At 37.4% G+C, this 24,632-nt stretch overlaps 1 protein-coding gene across 6 annotated transcripts in view; it reads right to left on the reverse strand.

The window, feature by feature from the left end:
• LOC119785033 (neuron navigator 1-like) overlaps nucleotides 1-24,632 on the reverse strand; it is a 101,951-nt gene that overhangs the window by 45,245 nt on the left and 32,074 nt on the right. For all 6 annotated transcript variants that reach the window (XM_038287419.1, XM_038287418.1, XM_038287416.1 and 3 more), the window contains exons 6-7: nucleotides 18,771-18,873; nucleotides 16,031-16,363 (exon numbers count right to left, since the gene is read on the reverse strand). In XM_038287419.1, coding sequence (XP_038143347.1) covers nucleotides 16,031-16,363; nucleotides 18,771-18,873 — 436 coding nt within the window. The remainder of the gene's footprint in view (nucleotides 1-16,030; nucleotides 16,364-18,770; nucleotides 18,874-24,632) is intronic.

Here is a 24,632-nt window from a genome sequence, read left to right on the forward strand (position 1 = left end):
CAGGCCAAGTGTTTGATCACATTTCTTCACTCAGACTATCAGTTAAAAACATTCTCACTCCACCACCTCCAGCATTTGGTTTCAACACATGCAGACTCACTTTAGCTCTTTTCCCTGCAAGGAACCCATTTAAACTTAGTTCACTAACTTTTTGAAAACACCTTTTGTGCAATCCAAAAATCCTGATGAAAGAGAGTAAAAGTTAATATTGACAAGCCAACAGGAAAAAGTAAACAACCAACATGGTCCTTTTGGGTGTACATGCCAAACAGAATGGCACAATTAACATACATCTAAACTGCGAAACCTTATAACAGCTGAGATGTTTAAGGGAACCTTAAGAGATGGTGAAAAGAGCAAGGCACAGCCATATTTTGGACAACAAGTACTGAAATGGCAATGGGACATTGGCAGGTGCATGTTAGAGGGATATATTGTAATGAAGGAAACCAGGCATGACAATGGAACACTGATTTAAATGTGACAGGGATTATCCGAAAACAGTCGAGTAACTGAGACAGTGAGAGGTGTGGATTATGACACCCAAAAGCTGCGAAAACGTCAAGACAGGTTCTATGCCCTGTAGAGGAATTTCCCCATTGTGGGACAATCAAGGGATATTCTATTCTATTCTGAATCAAAGCATATTCATGCGTAGTTTTGGGCAGTCAAAATTAGAGCTAAATTTGATTTAAAAGCTGTTTTGAGAGCTTTAAACTGATGTTCACAAATACTTTCCATCCATTCTGACTGCGCCTGAGCTATTTTGGAAAGAAGGAGCAAAATATATATTGCTAGAAGTGCAAAACTCACAGAGATGTGGTTTAAAAGATGTGAAACTTTAATTTTATTAATAGGTGCTAAGGTTTAACTTCGGATATTTTAAGCAGCTTGAGTTTTCAAAAATAGGAAATAGAAAATCTGCCAAGAATCCAAAAAAGTTATCTTTGTTACTTAGAAAACATTTTTACATTTGAGCAATGGGTTCGAAATGAGTGTCATGTAACGACAAAGCTATAAGTAATCAGATACAAGGCTTAATTACAAGTCTAGATCACAAGACACCAACGTTCCAGCTGTGTCAATGTAAAATTATTAAATTGATCCACGTTGTCTTTAAAATTCAAATCCCTGATCCCTGTAAAACCTTATACATAAAAATGCTTCCATGATATATATTTTGTTTAGATTTGATATTTCTGTAAATAACTACGCATGTAGATGCCTAAAATGCAACTTCAGTGTTCTTCTGTGACAATGGCACAAGTATTTGAATCTTAGATCTAGATAGGCAGGTAAAATTGCATCATGTCGATTACAAACTTGTGAGTTAAATGGATGCTGTATTGTAGACAGATGTTGTGATATTGGTAAACATCATTTTGTCATCCAGACAAATGGATTATATTGTGAAAAAGTCTGGTGTTTTACACCCCTGCTAGATTGTGTTTTACCTTATAAACATTACACAGTACTTTATAATTATAATATAATCTGTCATTGGTAAAGTATCCAACTAAATATTGCAGAACTCTTCTCAAATCCCATTGTCTAATCAAAGGCTGAAGATTGTTTTTTGTTTACAAGACCATTTTGCACTTATCTATTCACTATCTATTCTGATCTAAAATTATTTTGTGTCAGATTCATTTTGTTCCAGAAGAAAGTCAGGTAAGAATGAATCCGAACTACAAAGGTGCAACATTTCTACTTGCCTCTTGCTCCTCTATATTGTGTGATTGATTACACCTTATAAGGGGAGTTTTATTATCATTATTGCAGAGCACAAACCATGCAACCACATTATCTCTAGGCTATTGGTGGTCATATACAGAAAGACCTAGCATACCTTTGAAGACTGATACAGGTTATAAAATTTATGCCAAACAGACATCAAGATTGAGCTGCCTTTATTGGATTTTATTCTTTGCTTTCCTAAATTTGGAGCTCAACCAACTGCTCCAGGTGATTTTGAACTTTGTCATCACCTGTTTGAAGCTGCAAGGATGAATGAGCATAAAGGTTGGTGTTTGGAAAAATAAAAAAAATAAAAACAAGAAAAGGGGAAAATTTGCTGTTAAAACAACCCTATAGATGGTTAAAGCTATACAACTATGTTACCTTCGCTGCCTCAGAAGCAGGTCAGTGGTTGACAGAGGTGGGTAGAGTTACCAACATTTTAGAAGAGTGAGAATTTCATCCATCCATCTACTGTCACGGTTAACCCAGGTGGGGTCATTAGGGGTGCTGCCTATCTCCACCTGTCTACAGGCGTTAGGCAGGGTACACCCTGGACAGGTTGCCAGTCCGTCGCAGGGCAACAGAGACAAACAACCATTCACACACACACACTCACACTTAAGCAGAACTTATAGAAGCCAGTTAACCTAAAACTCATGTTTTTGGACTGTGGGAGGAAGCCAGAGTACACAGAGAAAACCCACCCATGTAAAGAGAGAACATGCAAACTCAATGCAGAGAGACCTCAGGTTGGAAATCAAACCCAGAACCCTCTTGCTGCAAGGCAGCAGTGATATCCACTGTGCCACTGAGCAGCCCATAGTGGATATTTTACTAAATAATATTTCAACTCAGTCATGTAACTCAGTCATTGACGGCAAGACGCAATCATTAAAAAACAATACTCAAGTAAGCAGAAAAATACATATTGGTTAAACACCTACTTTAGTAAATAGTGTCTAATCTGATTTAATTTGTTAAAAAGATGTAATTATAAAGATAAAATGTAAAATTATGTGAACATTTTTGTTCCTTTAACAATAAAAAAAAATTGGAGCAGAAAAAAAAACATTTGCAATGTTTGAAAAATGTTTAACTTTTGAAAACAACTTAGTCTAATGTAACAACTATGCAAAATACTGCCAGTGACATTATGTACTGTTTACTTTAAATTAAACCCGATCTTAAAATGACACAAGAGGCGTAACAGAAAGGAAACACCATTAGAACAGTGAAGCTTTTGACAAACCAGGATTCTCACCAGATCTGGTGCATTATGGGTGAAAACATGCTTGTTTTTCCTTCCGTGAAGTGAGTGGAGGTAGAGTAGCCTTGAATTGTACACAAATAGTAGTAGAGCATATGATGCTTTAAAAGAACTCCTACAAGAAGCTATTTTTAAAAGTTACTCAATAAACTAGCTGCAATCCACCTCTGCTGGTGGATCAGCTGTATCCAGCTGTTCTGATTTACTTTAATTCACAAATAAAGTAATGACTGATTTAAAGGCATTAAATAAATGGGTTATAGTCTGCAAAGAATCAAAACACCCTTATGAAAGACATGACATGGCAGTATAATCTATTAATTAAAGCCACATCATTCTGTCATTAAGATACTGTTTTATTATAGTATGTCTCATGGCTTCAATTAGTCATACCCATGGCAGCATTACATACAAGATGGGACAGCACAAGGTATACCAGCCTTTTTTTACAGTCAATATTTTCAAGGCTTCATGTCATGCTTGAAATATTTCTGTTTGCCTTGAGCAGGCTGAGATCGTGTGAAACAGAGTGATGGAAATATCACTTCTCTACATGTTTCAGCTAGTTGGACAAGGACTTTGGCAGGCTTGTGACTCTCACACATACCTGAATGCAAAGAACCAGGAGGTAGGGGAGGATGCACACAGAACCAGCTGTCTGTTTTTTCGCAATCTATTTGGTAAACAGTTGAGAGGTAAAAAAAAAATTGCTGAAAAAATTTGGCCACTTTCATTTTCTCCTTGTTAAACTAGCTGACTTAAGCTGCTTCTAAGTTATCACTAAACTTTAGGGAACTGGCAGTACCTCTGATACAATACAAAGCCCTATCAGGATAAACCTAATGTTTGAATTGCCTATACAGTGAAAAAGCACCAATCACCCTGTATAATATATTGGAGAGGTAACGTATAACAATGAGGGATTTGAGGTCTTAATAAAAAAAAGTACATGTTTTCCTTTTCTTTTTGTATTTGATACGTTTAACATCCAGTGGTCTTTTTATTGTGGTTGGGTGGTATATTTGTAGAAAGACTTCTGAGAGACTAAAAGCCAATCGTTTAGTCTGCTGTCACTAAACAGCCGCAGAGAGAATTTCTTTACAAACCTTCAACTTGCCTTGTGGGAATGGATGTTACTCAACTACACTTTGTAAACCAGTCAAAGTGACCCCCTCCTGGGATATCTCTAAGAACTTAATAACTTTTGAAGATCTTCCAGCAACCTTCTTAGTGTTCAACACCATACATTGGTTTTAAAGTTGGGCATTTTGTTAAAGTGCTTGGAGAAGTGATGTTATTATTGTCTGTCTTTGAATTCTTTTCCCCAAGTATTCGTGGGCTCTCTCTTCCAGGCAGGAACACAAGTCTAAATAACCACTGTGTGGTTGACTGAGGGACCCTCCATGTCAGGACCACAAAGAGAGAATGAATAATTTTGACTGAATAATGAATATAACCGCTCCAAAGGTTTATTCTGTTAAGAACAGGGGGGGAACCTGACTTCAAGAATGTTTTCTATTTTCAAAGACGAAGTTCAAATGCGGATGAAGTGGTTTCTGCAGCCGATTCAGCCTGTGCTTCCTAATGAGAGAATTCTTAGTGCTATACATGTTTGAAAGGATGAGATTAAGGAATAGTGTAATGGGGAGAACAGAAAGGGAGGATGATGGCAGGGGGGCAGAGAGAAAAGTGTGTGACTAATGTTGAAACGGCTCCAAAGAATAACACGGTGGGAGTCAAAGGGAGGGAAGCTGGGGTTATTCTTATGCGCATTACGCACCCCCGTTACACCCTGCTGTTAAGAATCCGAGGCTTGGAGTTTGATGTTAATATTGCATGTATACATGTGTGTTGGTATATAGATAGGGTTGATTTAATGCAGCTTTGATTTAAAGCTTTCAAAAAGCTTTTCCTAAACTAGGCAGTTTAATTTACCCCCTATAGTTATCCTCAGCATGTTTTCTAAAGGCAATACAGATGTAAGAGAGTGAAAAAGAGTTCGGGTAAGCTCAAAAAAAGTGTGTAACAGGTGTCCATTCTTTACTGTGGAAACATACATACAGAGACTAAATCTAATAAACATCTTAAAACCTGTTGCTAAATTTTCACTGAAGTCAGGATTAAGATCAAAATAAGAAGATATATAATATACCTCCAAACTAAATCTAGAATCAATTCAGCGTCTTAGGGAAAACCTTTAACATAATCTCTTTTTGGAAAAAGTTTTGAAATAACAGAGTAATCATTTTTTTCGGTGCAATGTCTTTTCAGGAACTGCATAGGGAATGGATTAGGAGGTTAAAGAGTGTTGAAAAAGGCTTTCCATCCATCCATCCATCCATCCATCCATCCATCCATCCATCCATCCATCCATCCATCCATCCATCCATCCATCCATCCATCCTCCTCTAAAGATAATTTAATAAATAAAGTTGGTTGACTGAATGATGCAGATCTATTGGTTCTTATCTCGGCTTATTGGTTTAGTGTCATTTTCACAGAGAATGTTATGCTTGTGTCATGAACCGTGTTCCTCCCCTGTGGTGGGTCAAGTGTTATTTCTATAATGTGAAAGAAAAATAAAGCAATTTCAGAACAGTTCCAGGAAGGTCAGGATTAATTTATTTCCTTCAAGGAAATGGGTAGGGATTGCTCATTGGCCAAAACACGTGACATTCTGACCTTCATAAAATTAGAGAGCTAACCTCAGTTGTAGACTCCGTCATTTAGTTCTTTTCTGTTGCACTAATTGTTAACAATGAAACACATCCTTTCAAACTCTGTGAGGGTCTTGGAGTTTCCCCAACATACCCTTAATCCCCACTTAGGTTGTCCTTGCAAAAGTCCTTGAATTTTCTTATGTTCTTTTTTTTATTTTTATTTTTATTTGGCCATAAGAGGAATCTAGAGATTAAGAGGGATTATGCCATAGTGTCCACATACGGATTTACCAAGGATTAGCATGCATGAAGGAGGAGTGACAACCAAAGCAACAGTTGTGATCCTTTTTTTCCTTCTTTTTTTTTTTTGCAGAGTACGGGTAATTTATAAGACAATCTTTCCCAGAATAAAACCCATTTGCACACAGATTTAGCCATTAGTGCAAGGTGCTGTCCAAACATTTTTTTATGCATATTATGTTTTCTTGTAGCCAAACTTTCCTCCAAGGTTTTCTTGCCTTCCAGATAAAATTGTGAGAATATTTTTAAATGCAGTTCCCAAGCTGCAGTCCAGAGCATGTGTTTGTTGCTCAACAGTTCATTTCACAATTGTGAAATGGAATGTGGTCAAACTAAATAAATCCAGGGAGTATGAGTCAAATGTTCCTCCAACAACTGACAGCAGATAAAATGGACATAATTTTTCAGTAGGAAAAAGGAAGCTCGTCTGATATAAATTCTGGGATTTTATGCATTACACCAAATCAACATAAAACTAACTAATAGAAAGCAGTAAAAGACAATGTATCAATATGTGACATATACTGTCATTTTTCCTTTTAGCAAAAATAACAAGAAACAGAGGATCAGTCCAAAAACCAACAATTAATCATAAGGAATTGTAATCAGGTCTGTTAAGATATAGCTTTGCAGGTCAGGATTAAAGACATTGACTTTACCTACAGCTGGCAAAAGCCATCTTCTCAGGAACTGGTGACTCAGCGAGTAGTATCTAATCCTCAGTGACTTGCAAAAAGAAAGCTCAAGAAATCTAGGCAAAACTATGTCTTTGCAAGATTTATGTTAAAATGTATCCCAACACAATTAGAACATTTCTCAGGGGAAGGTATTTTAATTTATTAAACCAAGGTACCAGGGACTGATTTAAAGAAAAAAAATCTAAAGATAAAAAACAGGACAAAGAAAACTATATCAGTTTACATACCTATTACGAATCCTCAGGTGCCTCAGAACCTATAGATTCAGTGATACCAGTGTGTTCTAGAACCAACAGTGCATTTGTTTTGTCACAGAACACTGGGTGTGGGAACAAAGTCTCCTGAAACAAACATTTTAGTTAAATTGTTTGTGGTTCTTCACTGAATTGGGCAGACAGGAATAAGTTACTTGCATACAGAATCTAAAACATCTTCAGAGGTTTGCAGAAGCAAATACCTGCTCAGGGAAAACTACTGCAGGAAAGAGTTGGAAGCCCAGGCACCTATATTACATAGTCATACATATGCTTACTGTGAATAGTTGTCACCAAAAGTGGTTCAACGAGTATTTAATTATTGTACGTGTTTAGTTTTCACAGACTACTTTTAATTATACGGTATATTATGTCATGAAATGTAAAACCTAAGAATTAGAAAACGAGTGTCTTATATTTCACCTTCCCTGTTAGTCTGTTTGTGAGGACAAGGTTACAGATCCATTTACTGAAACACGTTGAAACTAAAGAAAAGTAGAAAGCTAATAGAAGATTACTTGAACCAAAATATTATGCAGCTTGAAAACTTAAATAAAGTGTTTGTCTAAAAAATGGTGAAATAGGTTTTTGGGAAAGGGTGAAGAGCATCTTGTGAAGCTAAGGTAGAGATAGTGATGCGCTGCACTGAAAGCTGTAAGTTAGGGTATTTGAGCATCTAATGCATCCTAGACACGTCCTTTTGGAGGTTTTTTGAGGAAATTCCACAAACAACTCAGGGAATACTCAGAATTCACTAAATATTCACTAAAATTCAGACACCCCAATAAGAGAGTGTAACTTATCTGGGTTTTCAGCTTGGACCCTTACATCTTTGTTTAACACACAAATCCTAGTCTAACCTACTAAAATTCCAGGACATCGTGAAATATCAAACTTTTTTTTTTTTTTTTGTATAAGAAAGGCTATAACCTGTTAAATAAACATCTCCAGGAAATGTTTTATGAAAGAGAAGGTGGGTACAACCTCAGGGAAACACCAAACTTTCAGATACGTGGTATCCTGACAACCTTGTGTCTCTGTAACTGGGGTAAAACAATGGAATGAGCTTAACATCGAACTAAAACATTGTCTAAATATATTCTAGTTTAGAAATAAATACAAAGCTATATTGCTCAAATTGTAGCGAAAAGGAGAAATCATAGAAATATGTTTTTTCTTCTGAAATACTGTTAACATCCTTAGAAGTTAATTACTTTATTTATTGTTTCACATCTTAAGCTGTTCTGTGTTTTGTAATGAAGTGCTATTTATTTGTGAATTATTTCTACCTATTTTCTTTTTCCAAAACAAACAAAATAAGTAGGTTATTGGTCATGGATAAGCAGAAGACAATTGATGGATGAATGAATGAGATTGTAGATGTTAGGAATATTATAAGCTCTAAATCCCTCTGAATCTCCATATCTTAGTCGTTGTTAAATCACCAAGCATTTTGGAATATGTTTATGTGCACGTGAGGATATGAGGGTGTGTGTCATTTTAGCAGATTGGCAGATTAATGTCATTATTATTGTCAGGGACCCCCTGCTGTTATATCCCAAGCGGGTTACGTCATCGCTGAGAAACATAGCCAGACAGATGAACAGTGTAGCTTGATGCAAACTCAGCATTTTGACATAATCAACAGACATTATAATGCCGCAAGAGTGCTTCTTTGCTGCTTAGTCAGTTTAAAATGAACTCCTTATACGAGAGGTCGGCTGTTGTAGTCAGTGACAAACAATCTCCATATGACTTTCTTTGTATACAAAAGAGATGATGTGAAACCCTCTAACTGCCTAATAAAAAGAAGGTTTTTGTCTATGTGTGTGTGTGTGTGTTCTCCGTGGGTGTTCCCTCTACTATTTGGGTCCACACGTGCTGGAACAAAGACAGTGTGGTCTTCCCCATTGAGTAGAGTTCTTTTAGCAATGACAGCAAAAGTAATTGATTACACGCCACACCGAGCAGACAGAGCCAATAGAGTGGCACAGAGGAGGAGAGCCCCAGAGAGAAGACATGCAACAAATGACCCATCTTCAACCATATCTCATCAACATTTCATGTAAACTAGACTTCCTCTGACATTCAGTCACACAGTCAGACGCAAACACTGATTAAACCCTCTTATGATTTAAGAAAGGATCTTTGAGTTAAATTCCTGTTAAAAACTTTAAAATAACATAAATCATTGCACATATAACACTTTTTGTCCTTTTTAACTATGTTTTGTTCACCCTATTTCAGAAGGGCACACTCTGATTGTAGCCTTTATTGTAATAACATTCACGGTGGGGGAGAGGGCCTGTGGTGTTTTTTTAAGGGAGGTGGTCTGTAACTTGACAGCGGAATGAGTCACAGTCCAGAGATCAGGCATGAGAGACGACCTACATTAAAGTTCCACTGTGAGCTGTTTTTTATTAAGGCTTTTACCAGTTTTCATAATAAATATATAAATCAATTTATTTAAAATGTGCTGTAAAGACAAGTCTTGATGTTTAGCCAGTAGGTGGGGTCAGAGAAAAGAAAGCGGAAGCTTGACCTGCAGAAAACATTTTGTTTATATGTACAATCACAATTCTAGGGTGTTGTAACACTAGTTTAGAAGTATGTGGTCTTCATCAACACAATTTTAAGGTATAAAACATTGAAAGCAGGCTTTACGAGTTATACTAAAGTAAATAAGCAGGAATATCTGGTTAAGATGAAATTTTAACTTTTAGATAGAAGAGCATTCTTTGACAAGAATGAAGTAATGTGATGATAGTATATAAAACAAGAAAAACATTTTTGGCATCAATCGGTTTCAGAACACGTCAGTGTCAGACTTTAAAAAAGGCAGCAACAACAACAAAAAATGTTTCTGTTCCACTTCTCTGTACAGGACCAGATCTGACACTTGAGAGAAACCAGCTCAGTTCTGTTATTTCTACAAGGTACTGTACATGGCATCACATGCAAATACCTCAACCACCAGACTTTGCTTCAGGGATATGTGTCTGTGCGTGTATGAATGTGTGTGGATGTTTGTCCTGCTCCACAACAAATGCTTTCATAATTCAGGCACTTAGTGCAGTGAACCGATCTCTTTTGCTGTCTGGTGTTGAGGATGAGTGCTCTTCCATCCATGGGCTAAAGCGTCTGCACCTAGCTAAGCAGAAAATGAGCCAGACACTCATAGTGGATCGGACTTTTGTATATGTGCATGTAAAACACATAAACAAAGGTCAAACAACAACAATTGGAATCAATAGTGTTTGTAACAACAAAGTGGCATGACGACCTCGCCACCTGGGAGTCTGGATTTGTGTTGTTTGTCTATGGGACTTCTACAGGCTGTGGTGAGGTCACCCTAATCGCCTTGGACATTAGTAATTCATTAGTAATGTTGTTCATTAGTAATGACAACTATGTCCTGTTATTTTTGCCATATTCATTTTAATATTTTAATCAGGCTGTCAGAAGATTATCAACCCAGATAGGAACCTAAGACCTCTCACTCCTGATGCAAGAATCAGAAACACGGACTGTGTCTGAATGTCTGACCTTACCACTATACAGGACACTATGTAGTGGTTACACCATCTTAGATGAATGTACGAATGTCTAGTGGACAAAGTAGTGGACTCGAAATTTCCCCCAATGCACCTGGAAAAGTAGTAATCATCCTTGGTCACTAGACGAGCAGATACATCCGGGAATGGTTTGCGAGGAGAGGTCCCTTCGCAAAGCATTGTGGCGTTTGTTGTCACAGTGGCCTACTGTTGCCGTAGGCTGTCGCTACTTGACAGTGGCGGCAATTAACAGAGATGGTGCAGGCACCGTGCCGTGAGGCGGAGTTACGTGACCAACGGGGAGCGAAAAGTAGTGATCATCTGTCCTAAAGGGCAGTCAGCTAAGTTCACTTTTAAGTCCACTATATAGTCCCTGCTCTATATAGTGGGTAAGGGACTTAGGGGTTAGGACAGACGTTCGGACACAGACATGGACGTTGTCTTCAGGCTTCATTATGTTATATAACAGTTCAATTTGAGCAAAAAACATGAAAACACAAAGGACCTTTATTCATATGATAAAACCATCATTAGCTCTGGCTGTTTCAATACATTCCTTAACATCCTTTAAAGCTACAGTGTACAATTTTTAGCGACATCTAACGTTCAGACTGCAGACCGCAGCAACATGAACATCTCCCCTCCTCCGCTTCTCCCCCCCAACAGTACGGCGAGCGTTACGGGACAAAATGTCTTCCACAACGTCCGCATCACCTACCTTCTCAAGTGATGAGGTTTGTTTACATAGATAATTTTAATACTGCCATCTATTGTTCAGTACCGTCTCAGTTCATCTCTCTCAACTTGCCGTAGTTACTATCGAGCGTAATGGGCGATCTCGCAATCGCTAGTTTGTTGGCTCTGCGCTGCCGTAGCGCAAAGATGTCTGCCTCCCTGGCTGCGAGACCCGCTCCTATATAATTATAAATAATGAATTCTAAGGCAACGCAAATATTAAGGTTAAGAGGCTGAGCTCGTAGATAATGATAAATAACATAGTTATGTATAATATATTACATTTCTGACTGTATATCCCTGTAATTATTACACACTGTAGCTTTAAAAAGAGAAACATACCAATTTACCAAATTAAATCCTTTAGATTACATTATCATAACATGATTTACTGGTACGTTGCCTTACATTTTTTATGTCAAAAGGGTTTAAAGTGTTACATTTGAAGTTGTTTATAGGTTTACACAATCCTACAGGAAAGTTTACATGAATTGGTGAATGAGTGAATCTAAGGCTATTGCTTTTTCAAAAGCTCCACAGTCAGAATAAAACTTTAATACCAACACATTGCAATATCCTTGATCTTAACATTCCCTAGTTACCAGACATTCTCAGCCAGAAAGGAGCATTCTCCTCATTCTCAACTCTGTCAGAGCTTCCCGGTAAGACTGACTCGTACGTGAATGAGAATGAGTAACTGTATGGGATGACTAGGAGGTCCCTGGAACCAGATGGAGGAGGAATTCATCATAAGGGCTGGGGCCCCTGCTTAAAACAAACAGGAAACTAATAACTGAGGAGCTGGAATTATAACCTGCGAGTATTTGGAGTCTTTGCACAGCAAGGTCATCTTATAGTCACGGCAAGTTCACCTTTCTATAAGAGTTTGTGTCATTTCTTAACTTCAGTGAGTCATGGAGAATAAGGTGTCAACTTAAGCTCTGTTTATTGACAAATTCACATGTACCCCTCCATCTAATTTCCCTTCAGCTGAACAAAGAGATGAGGTAAGTATAACCCTGACAAAGAAATGCATTATGCATCGGGGAAATCCTATGTATTATATATGCCAAGATGAGATATGAAAGAGTACAGTGACCTGTATATGACATTAGTAGAGTCTGAAAGCAGAATGTATCAGGATGTTCTATAAATTATGCTAAAATGGAGAGGATTCAGCAGGAATGCTCCCTTTTAATTTGTTAGGGGGGAGGGACAGCATCAGGGAAAAAAGGGACGGAAGCACCAGTCTGCCCTCTAGTGGAAAAGTATAGTAAAATATTGGAAAATAAGAGGCCAATTAACTCATTATTTAGGGCTCACAAGATAACTTAAAGCACTATAAAGAACAAACTACACTCTATGGTTATTCAAAAGTGGATGTTTAGGTGATAACACAATTCAAAAATGACTTTAATCGAGAGATATTGTGAATTTTAATCAATGTTGATCTTGTATAGGCTTATATTTATACGCTTGATATAGATATACACTATATTGCCAAAAGTATTTGCTCACCTGCCTTGACTCACATATGAGCTTAAGTGACATCCCGTTCCTAATCCATAGGGTTCAATATGACGTCGGTCCACCCTTTGCAGCTAGAACAGCTTCAACTCTTCTGGGAAGGCTGTCCACAAGGTTTAGGAGTGTGTTTATGGGAATTTTTGACCATTCTTCCAGAAGCGCATTTGTGAGGTCGCACACTGATGTTGGACGAGAAGGCCTGGCTCTCAGTCTCCGCTCTAATTCATCCCAAAGGTGTTCTATCGGGTTGAGGTCAGGACTCTGTGCAGGCCAGTCAAGTTCATCCACACCAGACTCTGTCATCCATGTCTTTATGGACCTTGCTTTGTGCACTGGTGCACAGTCATGTTGGAAGAGGAAGGGGCCAGCTCCAAACTGTTCCCACAAAGTTGGGAGCATGGAATTGTCCAAAATGTCTTGGTATGCTGAAGCATTCAGAGTTCCTTTCACTGGAACTAAGGGGCCAAGCCCAGCTCCTGAAAAACAACCCCACACCATAATCCCCCCTCCACCAAACTTTACACTTGGCACAATGCAGTCAGACAAGTACCGTTCTCCTGGCAACCGCCAAACCCAGACCCGTCCATCAGATTGCCAGATGGAGAAGCGCGATTCGTCACTCCAGAGAACGCGTCTCCACTGCTCTAGAGTCCAGTGGCGGCGTGCTTTACACCACCGCATCCGACGCTTTGCATTGCACTTGGTGATGTATGGCTTGGATGCAGCTGCTCGACCATGGAAACCCATTCCATGAAGCTCTCTGCGCACTGTTCTTGAGCTAATCTGAAGGCCACATGAAGTTTGGAGGTCTGTAGTGATTGACTCTGCAGAAAGTTGGCGACCTCTTCGCACTATGCGCGTCAGCATCCGCTGACCCCGCTCCGTCAGTTTACGTGGCCTACCACTTCGTGGCTGAGTTGCTGTCGTTCCCAAACACTTCCATTTTCTTATAATACAGCTGACAGTTGACTGTGGAATATTTAGGAGCGAGGAAATTTCACGACTGGATTTGTTGCACAGGTGGCATCCTATCACAGTTCCACGCTGGAATTCACTGAGCTCCTGAGAGCGACCCATTCTTTCACAAATGTTTGTAAAAACAGTCTGCATGCCTAGGTGCTTGAATTTATACACCTGTGGCCATGGAAGTGATTGGAACACCTGATTCCAATAATTTGGATGGGTGAGCAAATACTTTTGGCAATATAGTGTATGTTACACATTTGTTGCCTTAAAGATATTACTTCCAATTAAGAGCAAAAATCAGTACTTCTTGGGCAAAATTATGACAATCTCTATCATCTCGTCCTTAAGCAAATAAAAGAGTTTGTTTATGGTTATAGGGCGACATTTCTCTGTCTGAAAGTCATTTCCGTGTTGTGAACATTGGCCTGGTAAAGTTGTCTCCTCAAAAACAACCTTTGTAAACCTGAATGACCAAGAATAACCTGACCTGAAACAAAGGGCCAGGGTTTAAACTGTGTGTTGCAACAGTTTTTTACTGGGACTTGGGTTTGCATTTTTGCGATTACCATGGAAATGTCTAGCTGTGGCCTGAAAGGAGTTTTTTTCTTCCAATTTGTTGGACAAACTCTAACTGCAGCTGACAAACACTCAGCCAAGCTCACAATGAGATATTGTGTTTTTGTTTAGTGCCCCTTAGACTCGGTCACGGAAGCATGACTCAGCTTCTAAAGCTGTGTGAAAATTGGGGAATCATGCATATTGATCCAATTGTGAAAAAAAAACATAATTGATGGAACGTAGCACAACAGACCATGCTCATAACGCATTAGCCTGATTTAGGCTATAAAATGTGCTGATTAGAAATGCATGCAAGAAATGTGTTTTGTTGACTGTGGGCAAAACAGTTTCTTCTCACTGTTTAAAATATGAATTAGAGATTAGCTGAGTGTGTGTGCTTGTTTTTTGTGTGCAGTTTGTCTCGGCGTTGCCCTGGGATAGCTTTGCCACCTGTCCGTGGTGTTCCCCAGCATCATGCCAATGAACAGATCCAGATCCCTCAATAACCCCCTGGAACTTAAAAAGCTGATGATTTTCTGAGGTGGACACACCACACACAAGTAACCACCCCACGCAGCCAATATTCACAGCCTTTATTGTGGTATCAATGTACTATTTACAAATTAAGTGTGAAAAAGCAGTACGAAACTATTTAAAAAGAGTTTTATTTTCTATAAAGAGATTTTGGACAATTTTTCATGCTGCAACTAAAGAGAGCTAAATGTGTAGGCAGGTAATTTTACTCTTTTCGGCACAGAAATTCAGTTTATACCCACCTTGGGGACAATGAGCTAATTGAAAGTGTAACCAGGAGGGTTACATTACAATATTACAGAAACATTTCTCTGTTTTTCCTTTTTAAGGTTTCAGCCTCTATCTATTAGGGAACATGTAGCATTTAGAAATGTTGGAGTCTTCACACAGTATTGCCAGGTAACAGCTCAACAAAAACTGGAGATCAGATTAAAAAAAAAAATCATATGGAGATATGGTTATTATTCCTGCTGAGATGAAATAATTACCGGTAGATATTTGAAGTACCACCTCAGCTATTATGGTGATTTATCCTTTGTGACATATCCAAGGGATTGAGCTCTTATTGAGCAAACAACTTTTATTCATTTGTGACAACTTTCTCAGGATGCCATGTTGTTGGAAAAATTAAGAAAAATGAGCTTAACTGGGATAATTTCTCGTCTCTTTTGCAGGCAACCACATATTCTTTCACTTTTTAAGTTATGCATTATTTTCTGCTAAAAATAAAGAAACTGAAAAAGGCCAAAACAAATAAACACATGTTCAACATCATGCTGATTTATACAAAAATGAATTAGTGTTTTGATTAAAGATGTTTTTATTAAATATTGTGGTGTAAAGAATCTAAGATTACTTTAAACCATACTTCCAGAGTAAGAGTTGATGTTTGTCTATGTAACTACAGACAGAAAAGTTTTCCAAAGACCTCAGTATTCTAGATTTGTCAGCAGGTTCTTCTATGTGGAAGTATGCTTGCATCTTTAGCCAGCTCAATAATGGGAAGATCTCTGCATGGGGCTACTATAACAGTGACAGCATTGGCTCATAGTGACAGAAGAAGGCTCTCAAAGTCGAGGGGGGCAACAGCTGACATGACAAACAGGCAAGGTTGCGAGGTAGGGGGTGCTGCTGCAATTCATTACAGATGGAGTGATAATTTCCCGCTTCAATTTCATGGATTAATTACAGAGGTGGGGTGAACATAGGTTTTTCAAATCAGATAGTGCACACTCACCCATTCCCGAGGTCATCAATATCATCATCGCCGTCGTCTTCGTAGTCATCATTTGGATTCTTCCCACCAAGATCGCTGTCACTGAGGTAGTCTACCTTCAGGAGGGACGGATCTGAATCCTCCAAGTCTTCAATGAGGTGGATACGTGAGATGTGGCTGATGCGTAGGGGAACGTCTGATGGAGCGCTACCTGTGGACGGGGCGTCACCAGCCTGCAGACGAGGGCTGGCTTGACCATGGCGCCACGAGAGGGGAGAGGAGCGATTGGAAAGGCTGGAGATTGAGAAGGCAGCGGCTTCATCACTGTCATAGTGGATGGTCCCCTCTGCACAGCTAAAGAATAGAAAAACAGACAAATTGGTAAAAAGTCAGAATTTTACAACTTTGTTAAAAGTAAAAATTCTGGTAAAAAAAGTGGTGCAGCGTTTACACGAGAATCTATGTTCTCCACAACTCTTATATCCATCTGCTTAACCCAGCTACTTTATTTAGGAGGTTTGAAAAATTGACTTAAACATTTAAAATCAAATGTAATACAAGCATTTGATCATCCAAACATTAGTCAAATTTTACTATGATTTACAGCCCTGTGTGCTGTTTTTTTAACCAAGTTAAAAAGCATGTTGCATCAAAAAGGAGCTGAATTGAATGTCCAGTGCTGCAAGTCACCAGAGACCGTGTCTGGTTCTTTAAAAGGTGAAACAGTCAGAGTCGTATTTCGAGTAACTTTCAAGTAAAACTACCTTTTAGAATTAGATTTTATTTTATCTGACAGCCTGAAAAGGTCCCAGTAATTCACCTCAGCATCTATAGGACAGAATATAATACAAGAATTGTTTGATGTTCTTTCGTTGTTTGCATTTGTTTATTTGCTTTAGTTAAAAAGAACTAACAAATATAAATATTGTGTCGATTTTAGTCGACTGTCAATATGATCGATTCTTTGTTTTCTATTTGCAGTCATGTTTTTTTACAATAATTTTCAAATAAATTCACATTTTGAATGACTATACTAATGCTTTTAGTTCTTTTTGATACGTTGTAAAGAAAGATCCCTACAGATTGATTTAGCTGCTATGAGACCAATTTATTAATGAACAATAAAATACTTTCATGTAGCTCTGAGTCATTATAAAGGAACATCTTTCACCTACAATATACCTATATACCTATATCTTCTCCTACTTACGGTGGATGTACCTTCTTCTTATTGAACACACCCTCACTATGCACTAGTTTTAAAAGGCTTTGGGTTTATTTGGGATGTGCAAGTGTTTATGCTTAGAGCTCTCCTTTGTATATTTCTCCACACACACACACACGCACACATAAGTTGTCTCACTCTATCCTTGTGGGGACTTTCCATTGACTTCCATTAATTTCCAAATCACTTTTATGGCCTAACCCAGACCTAACCCTAACCAATACCAAAACATTCCTGACCCTAAACCTAACCTAAACTCTATTCACACCTTAGCCCTTAACCTAACCCCCACCAAGACGACAACCTTTCCTCATGGAGACAGTCGTTGATCCCCACAAGTACCTATAAGTCCCCAAAATCTAGCATATCCCTGGGAAATTGTCCCCACCAGGTAACAAAAACATCCCCTACCTCTCACACACACACATAGTGAATGCACAGGTTTTGTTGCTATTTCCCTGTCAGCAAACATGTCTGCATGTTGCTTTATACTTAGAGTCAAAACTGCATACTGTAGCATTATTCTTTGTTGCTAGGGAACATGTGTACGTGTCTACAAACATGAGCATCTCTAAAACCTCATGAGTACATTGTGTAAAGTGGTACAGCACAGCACATCACTACTTAGCACCTGGCTTACAAATGATGAGAATTAGCATATTAAATGCTACAAGCGCACAGTGTGTCAAATTATGTGAGAATATAGAAATATCCTAACAGGGAGTTCTCTGTACCATTGAAGAATTGTCATCAGGAGAAAGAAATGTGCCCATTTTCCTTTTTAAAAAAAACTTCACAGCATTTCACATGGATACAATATAAGAGATAAATGATGTGTAGCAAAATATCTAGCTTTCCTGAAAAGCTTTTTGTTTAAGAAATGCAAATAACTAACTTGCAGAGGATTTATGATGCTCTATTAGAACATGAAACATTCATACATACAGTAGACTGTGTGCGTTAAACCGAAATCAATCTTTGCTGACTCAAAGTTATTACAGTATAATAAAAGTATATCAGAGAGAGGAAATGTTTTCCAGCAGAGAACCATCTGCTGAGTCGCTCTACATGTGGAGTGTTCCTGCTGAGGGATAGGATATATAGCAAGAGGATGCAAAGGGAAGAGAAGCTTTCAAGGACAAGGACAGCATGAACACAACTTACACTGGTGCAGGAGGAAGGGAGTGGACATCCTAACATGTTTAAATTTAGGAATTTGAAGCATCAATGCATTTAAGCATTGAAACATAAGACTTGCTTTGGATTCAGCTTTAAACTAATCATGTTTTGTATCACGATGCAAACAAGACTGAGAGCAAGACTGGAGAACAGGCTAACCACTGTATGTCAAACAGAAAGACTGTTATTGATCTGCGTTCCCACAGGCTGATTACCAACTCAACCAAAACACTGGTTCAAATGTCAAAAGGCATTCTGCTGTGTTTCCTTCTTGGCATTTGTTTTCCAATAATGTCTTTCTCCTCTTTTACATTTTGTGAGTGGGGGTGTGTGTTTAGGTGTGTGTGTGAAGCTGACCTGTGGCTGAGCTGAACCCCTCTCAGGCTGGTCATGGTTTCCTCCAGGTTCTGACGAAGGTCCAGCACATTTTGCACCGTCCTTTTCCTCTGAGACTCTGGATCTGCAGGAGGGCAAAATTTACCATTACATGTTTGAAAAGGGGCGGCATAAAACCTGAAAGGACATAGTTTATAGAAGCAAAGTAGGACTTTGAGACTCAGTGACAACTTTTTAAAATCAAGTGATATAAAGTGAACATCTGAGATAACTCACCTAAAAAACAAAACTCTGTAAAGTAGTTAAAGTACACCTGGCTACAATGCACCAAATCATGATTGCCCCCAAGCAGAGCTCTGGCCACTGCTGGCCCAAAATTTTCAAAAAAGGAATTACAATAAGATAAATCTTCAAGTTTAGAAAAGATTCTCACTTCTATTGAGCTACCAGGTAATATAACTTATTAATAAAGAACATAAATTCAAAAATTTTTGCCACAACACTTTAAAAGATAACTCCTATTATAGCCTGACCATATTGACTGTAATATATATATTATATTAATAATATGTTAGTCATTAATTGCATATCTGTCTAATGGTTGCATTAGATGTAGGAAGGGCCTCCAACAAAGTCAATTAAAAATGTTTGTTTGAAACCTTACAGAATTTTGTACTTGGCCATTTTTGGGGGAGGGGCAGAATACTATTTAGCTTATATAATCTAATTTTTTTAAATCATCATTCACTCAGTTGTGATGAGATTCCCTTTTTCAGCAGAAAGGTTTCTTCATCATGTAAGTAAGCAGCTTCTCATAAGGTGTGTCTAAATGCTAAGATAAGAAACATGGGAATTGGATCAATGGGATGTTTTACATTGTTACTGTAAGATTCGGGTTAGAATATGAAAAAATGTAAAAAATAAAAAAATAAATCATGGATGAACAGAAAAACAAAAAGGAAAGAAACACTTCAATCCTACTTATAGACAAACACACTCTCGTTAGTTTGCCTGAATAGACATGTTGATCTCATTTTCCCCAACAGTTGCAAAGCCATCTCGGTGCATTCTGTCTCTTCGATCCATGGCAAAGTAAACCAAATGCTATCCTCACATAAACCCATCAGTGGACACACACTGGCCTCTGTGTAATCTGCTGAGATGGAGCCACATAGATTCACATCGAGCCATCACATGTTTTTTTAAACACGAGGGTGTGGGTATGCCTGTCCTCAGGCTGCCCCCAAAAGAGACAAATCAGATAAGAAAAATCAAATTAAAACATAAAGAAATAAAATAAAGCTATTAAAGTTTTAATATATATATGTATATATATATATATATATATATATATATATATATATATATATATATATATATATATATATATATATATATATATATATATATATAAAAATATATAAACAATTACATTTAAATACACCCACTATCACTCTCTCATTAACTTATCAGATATTTAATTTTAACCAATCTGACTGCATGATCTGATTGAATTGCCTATGAACATGTGTTGTGAATTGGTGTCATACTTTATAAATATACTTAGTTGAATTGACTTGAATTATTACAAAACTATGAATTTAGAGGCTGTAGATGCTTACTTAGTGGTTGGAGTATGCAAATTACAGCAAGTTATTAAAGCTACTTTAGCATTTTCCAGCATAATCTGGACCTTAAATTCTTAGCAAACTATGAAGAACGTGTCTTCATTCACTCACAGCCAATCAGATATCAGTTTCTACATAGGAATCATCCAAATCCCGCCCCCTACATTTGATGGGTGAGAATATCTTTTTTTTTTTGTAACGAGTTTGCAACAAGGATGCCATTAAATAAATGAATACAGAATTAAATAATAATAAAGTAATTAATAAAAAAAACATTTAATTAGTTAGTCATAATTAAAAAGATATTTAATTGTGGGTTTCATAATTTTATATGACATTCCTGTATATAATTATGCATCAAATAAATGTGCACATTCAATTATCTAATGGGTCATTTAAATACACGTGTTTATTTCTTGTTGCACTAAATAAAATTAAATGGTATTTTCAGATTTATTCATTTCATCACATACTTTTTTTTTTCTTCCTAACAGTGTCCTGTCTTGGCAATGTGGCAATAAGAATAATTGTCTTGATGCCAATAACAGCCCAACAGATTTTACTTTCACAAGTGGAGCAGTGGGGCTATTGCCATAGTGTTCCGCTTGTTTCATGCATATAAATTGCTTTATTATAATTATGCAGGGAGTTTTACACATTATATGGACACTTCATCACATATTTATTTTGTACCCTTCGACCCTCCATATGCTGGTGCCACATAACTCCTTTTCTTATTTGCATGTGCAGCAACGTCTTATTATTTTCAAGGAGACATAACGTTTCCTTATTCTGAGAACTGTCACACTTATTTTCCACTAACCCTCATTTGTAGCCGACTGGTTTGTTGAACTTCCCCTTAACTGCATGGCTGACATTAATAGATGGAGTACACCGTAGTTTCAGAATTGTATTCAAAACAAAACTGAAGTCAAAACCAGCAATAAGGCTCACTGTGTTGATTTATTTTCACTGAACTCAAAACTGTTTACATTTTTTTAACGTTTTTTATGGCTCCCATAATGTAAGGCGGACCAAAACTGAAATAAAAAAAATAAAAACAGAAATATCTTGTCCCTTGCTAACGAGGGCAAGGTAGAAGCTTTTGCATTTTCAGAGGATACCATGCAAACTGGAACTTTTGCTGCTGCAGCTCAAAGACCTTTAACCAACCCTCCTGTGAAGACATCCAGATGGTAAATGAAGAGTAAAAGAGAGATGTCAGCCTAATGAGAGAGGAGGGCCAATGATGTGGTGCCAAAGCTTTCGATCTTAACAACAGCTGCACACTTACCCCATGAGCACATTTGTTTATGAAAAGCATCTTTCCTATCTTTCAAAGATATACACAACCTACTTTGGCAAAATTTAACAAGATTTGTTTTTCCTCAAATAGATAAAAAAAAAAAAATAATAATAATAAAATCGAGTAGGCTGCACACAAAGAAACAAATAGACACAATGATACCAAAGTGATGCCAACCTGCAGCTTATGCACATGTACATATGCACCACAACTGACATATAAACAAACACCAAAAAATCCAATACATCTAGTTTTTCCAGCAGGAGATTGCTGATATGGCAGATACTGGCCCACACAGTGGAAGTTAAAGCAATGAAAAAGAAATAACACATCTTAAGCTCACCCAGAGCTGATAATGTGATAGAGATTTATCTGGAACAAAATCACATAGAGATTTATCTGGAACAAAGGATGTCTAATATAGGCAAAGACAGACAAAGTGAAACATACGGTGGCTGAGAAGTGCAAAACACATTTACAATTCAAAAACACATTAACAAATAAAAAACAAAATAACATTTGAAGAAACAAAATTATATTTTGTGAAACAAATGTATTTTTGAAAAAAAAGTTTAAATTTTTAAAAACAAATTTACATTTTAGCAAACAAATTTACATTAACAAATAAACAAAATAAAATTTGAAGAAACAAAATTATATTTTATGAAACAAATGTATTTTTGAAAAAAAAAAGTTTAAATTTTTAAAAACACATTTACAATTCAAAAACACATTAACAAATAAAAAACAAAATAACATTTGAAGAAACAATTATATTTTATGAAACAATTTATTTTTGAAAAAAAAAGTTTAAATTTTTAAAAACAAATTTACATTTAAGGAAACAAATTCACATTTTAAATAAGTTAGATTTTAGGTGAGAGAAAGTTTCATTTTAGAGAAAAAAAATACATTATAGGGAAACAAATTTACATCTAAAAAAAAATTGACCGTTCGGAAACACTTGTACAAGTGCAAAGACAAAACTGCAAGTGGCAAAACACATTTACATAGCCAAAAACAAATTAACAAAAGACGGCTACACGGAAAGGGAATGTCCCAGTGGCCGGATGTGACGTCACGATTACCCTGACTTGTAGTACAAACAGCTCAAGCTGTAGTCCTCCTGCTTCACGTGAAAAGTCAGCGGCGATTTTAGATGGAAAGAATTGCACTGAAGCTGTTTTTCTTAAGTTTACGCTAACCGAACAATGTTTTCAGCCAATTTACACCATTTTGTTCTTCGTGCGGACGGTCTCTGGAACTTTTACGGGACACGGTACAAGGTGGCAGGACCAAGCAGCAGGGCCGGGCTCAATTCGTGACAGTGGCTGCGGCAGAGCCGGCCATCGGAGTGGCCGTTGTTGCCCGCTGCCGGCAGAGCCTGCCATCGGAGAGGCCGATGGTGGCCGCTGTCGGCAGAGCCTGCCATCGGAGAGGCCGATGGTGGCCGCTGCCGGCAGAGCTTGCCATCGGAGAGGCCGATGGTGGCCGCTGTCGGCAGAGCTTGCCATCGGAGAGGCCGATGGTGGCCGCTGCCGGCAGAGCTTGCCATCGGAGAGGCCGATGGTGGCTGCTGCCGGCCGAGGCCACTTATTCGCAGATAAAGTACTCCGTTCCATCAAGTAAATGTGATATTATAAAAGTTTTAATGCAGTTTATTAAGCGATAACATCACAATATATAGCCTATATATATATATATATATATATATATAACAATCTAGTTAGAAGTACTATAAATAAGGCATTTGCCGAAAAAAGGCAGGAAAAATACCCAAAAAATAATTAAATACCAAAGAAAAGTAATTAAAAAACTACATGACAAAATAATAGTGGCTCCGGCCAGTAATACGCCCGGCCCTGCTGCTTGGTCCTGCCACCTGGTCCATGTCCCGTAAAAGTTCCAGAGACCGTCCGCACGAAGAACAAAATGGTGTAAATTGGCTGAAAACATTGTTCGGTTAGCGTAAACTTAAGAAAAACAGCTTCAGTGCAATTCTTTCCATCTAAAATCGCCGCTGACTTTTCACGTGAAGCAGGAGGACTACAGCTTGAGCTGTTTGTACTACAAGTCAGGGTAATCGTGACGTCACATCCGGTCACTGGGACATTCCCTTTCCGTGTAGCCGTCTTCTGTTAATTTGTTTTTGGCTATGTAAATGTGTTTTGCCACTTGCAGTTTTGTCTTTGCACTTGTACAAGTGTTTCCGAACGGTCAATTTTTTTTTTATGTAAATTTGTTTCCCGATAATGTATTTTTTTTTCTCTAAAATGAAACTTTCTCTCACCTAAAATCTAACTTATTTAAAATGTGAATTTGTTTCCTAAAATGTAAATTTGTTTTTAAAAATTTAAACTTTTTTTTTCAAAAATACATTTGTTTCATAAAATATAATTTTGTTTCTTCAAATGTTATTTTGTTTTTTATTTGTTAATGTGTTTTTGAATTGTAAATGTGTTTTTAAAAATTTAAACTTTTTTTTCAAAAATACATTTGTTTCATAAAATATAATTTTGTTTCTTCAAATTTTATTTTGTTTATTTGTTAATGTAAATTTGTTTGCTAAAATGTAAATTTGTTTTTAAAAATTTAAACTTTTTTTTCAAAAATACATTTGTTTCACAAAATATAATTTTGTTTCTTCAAATGTTATTTTGTTTTTTATTTGTTAATGTGTTTTTGAATTGTAAATGTGTTTTGCACTTCTCAGCCACCGTAGAAACACCTGCATGTAGGCTTTAATTGTGCGATCGTAATTACCATAAACGGGAGCTTTGTTTAACAATGGCGTCAAATTGATTTGATACGGTCTATGTTATTGTGCGTGAGCGTCTGCATAAATGTATGTGTGTGTGTGTGATTACATGTCTGTTAGACGCTTCCTGTCCCGCCTATGTCTTGCCCCAGCAGCCCCAGCTGGCAAGCAGGGGATGTAGGGAGGGTGTT

The sequence above is a fragment of the Cyprinodon tularosa genome, unplaced genomic scaffold, assembly GCF_016077235.1.
Source record: "Cyprinodon tularosa strain WSP-4 unplaced genomic scaffold, ASM1607723v1 ctg239, whole genome shotgun sequence".
Taxonomy (NCBI): domain Eukaryota; kingdom Metazoa; phylum Chordata; class Actinopteri; order Cyprinodontiformes; family Cyprinodontidae; genus Cyprinodon; species Cyprinodon tularosa.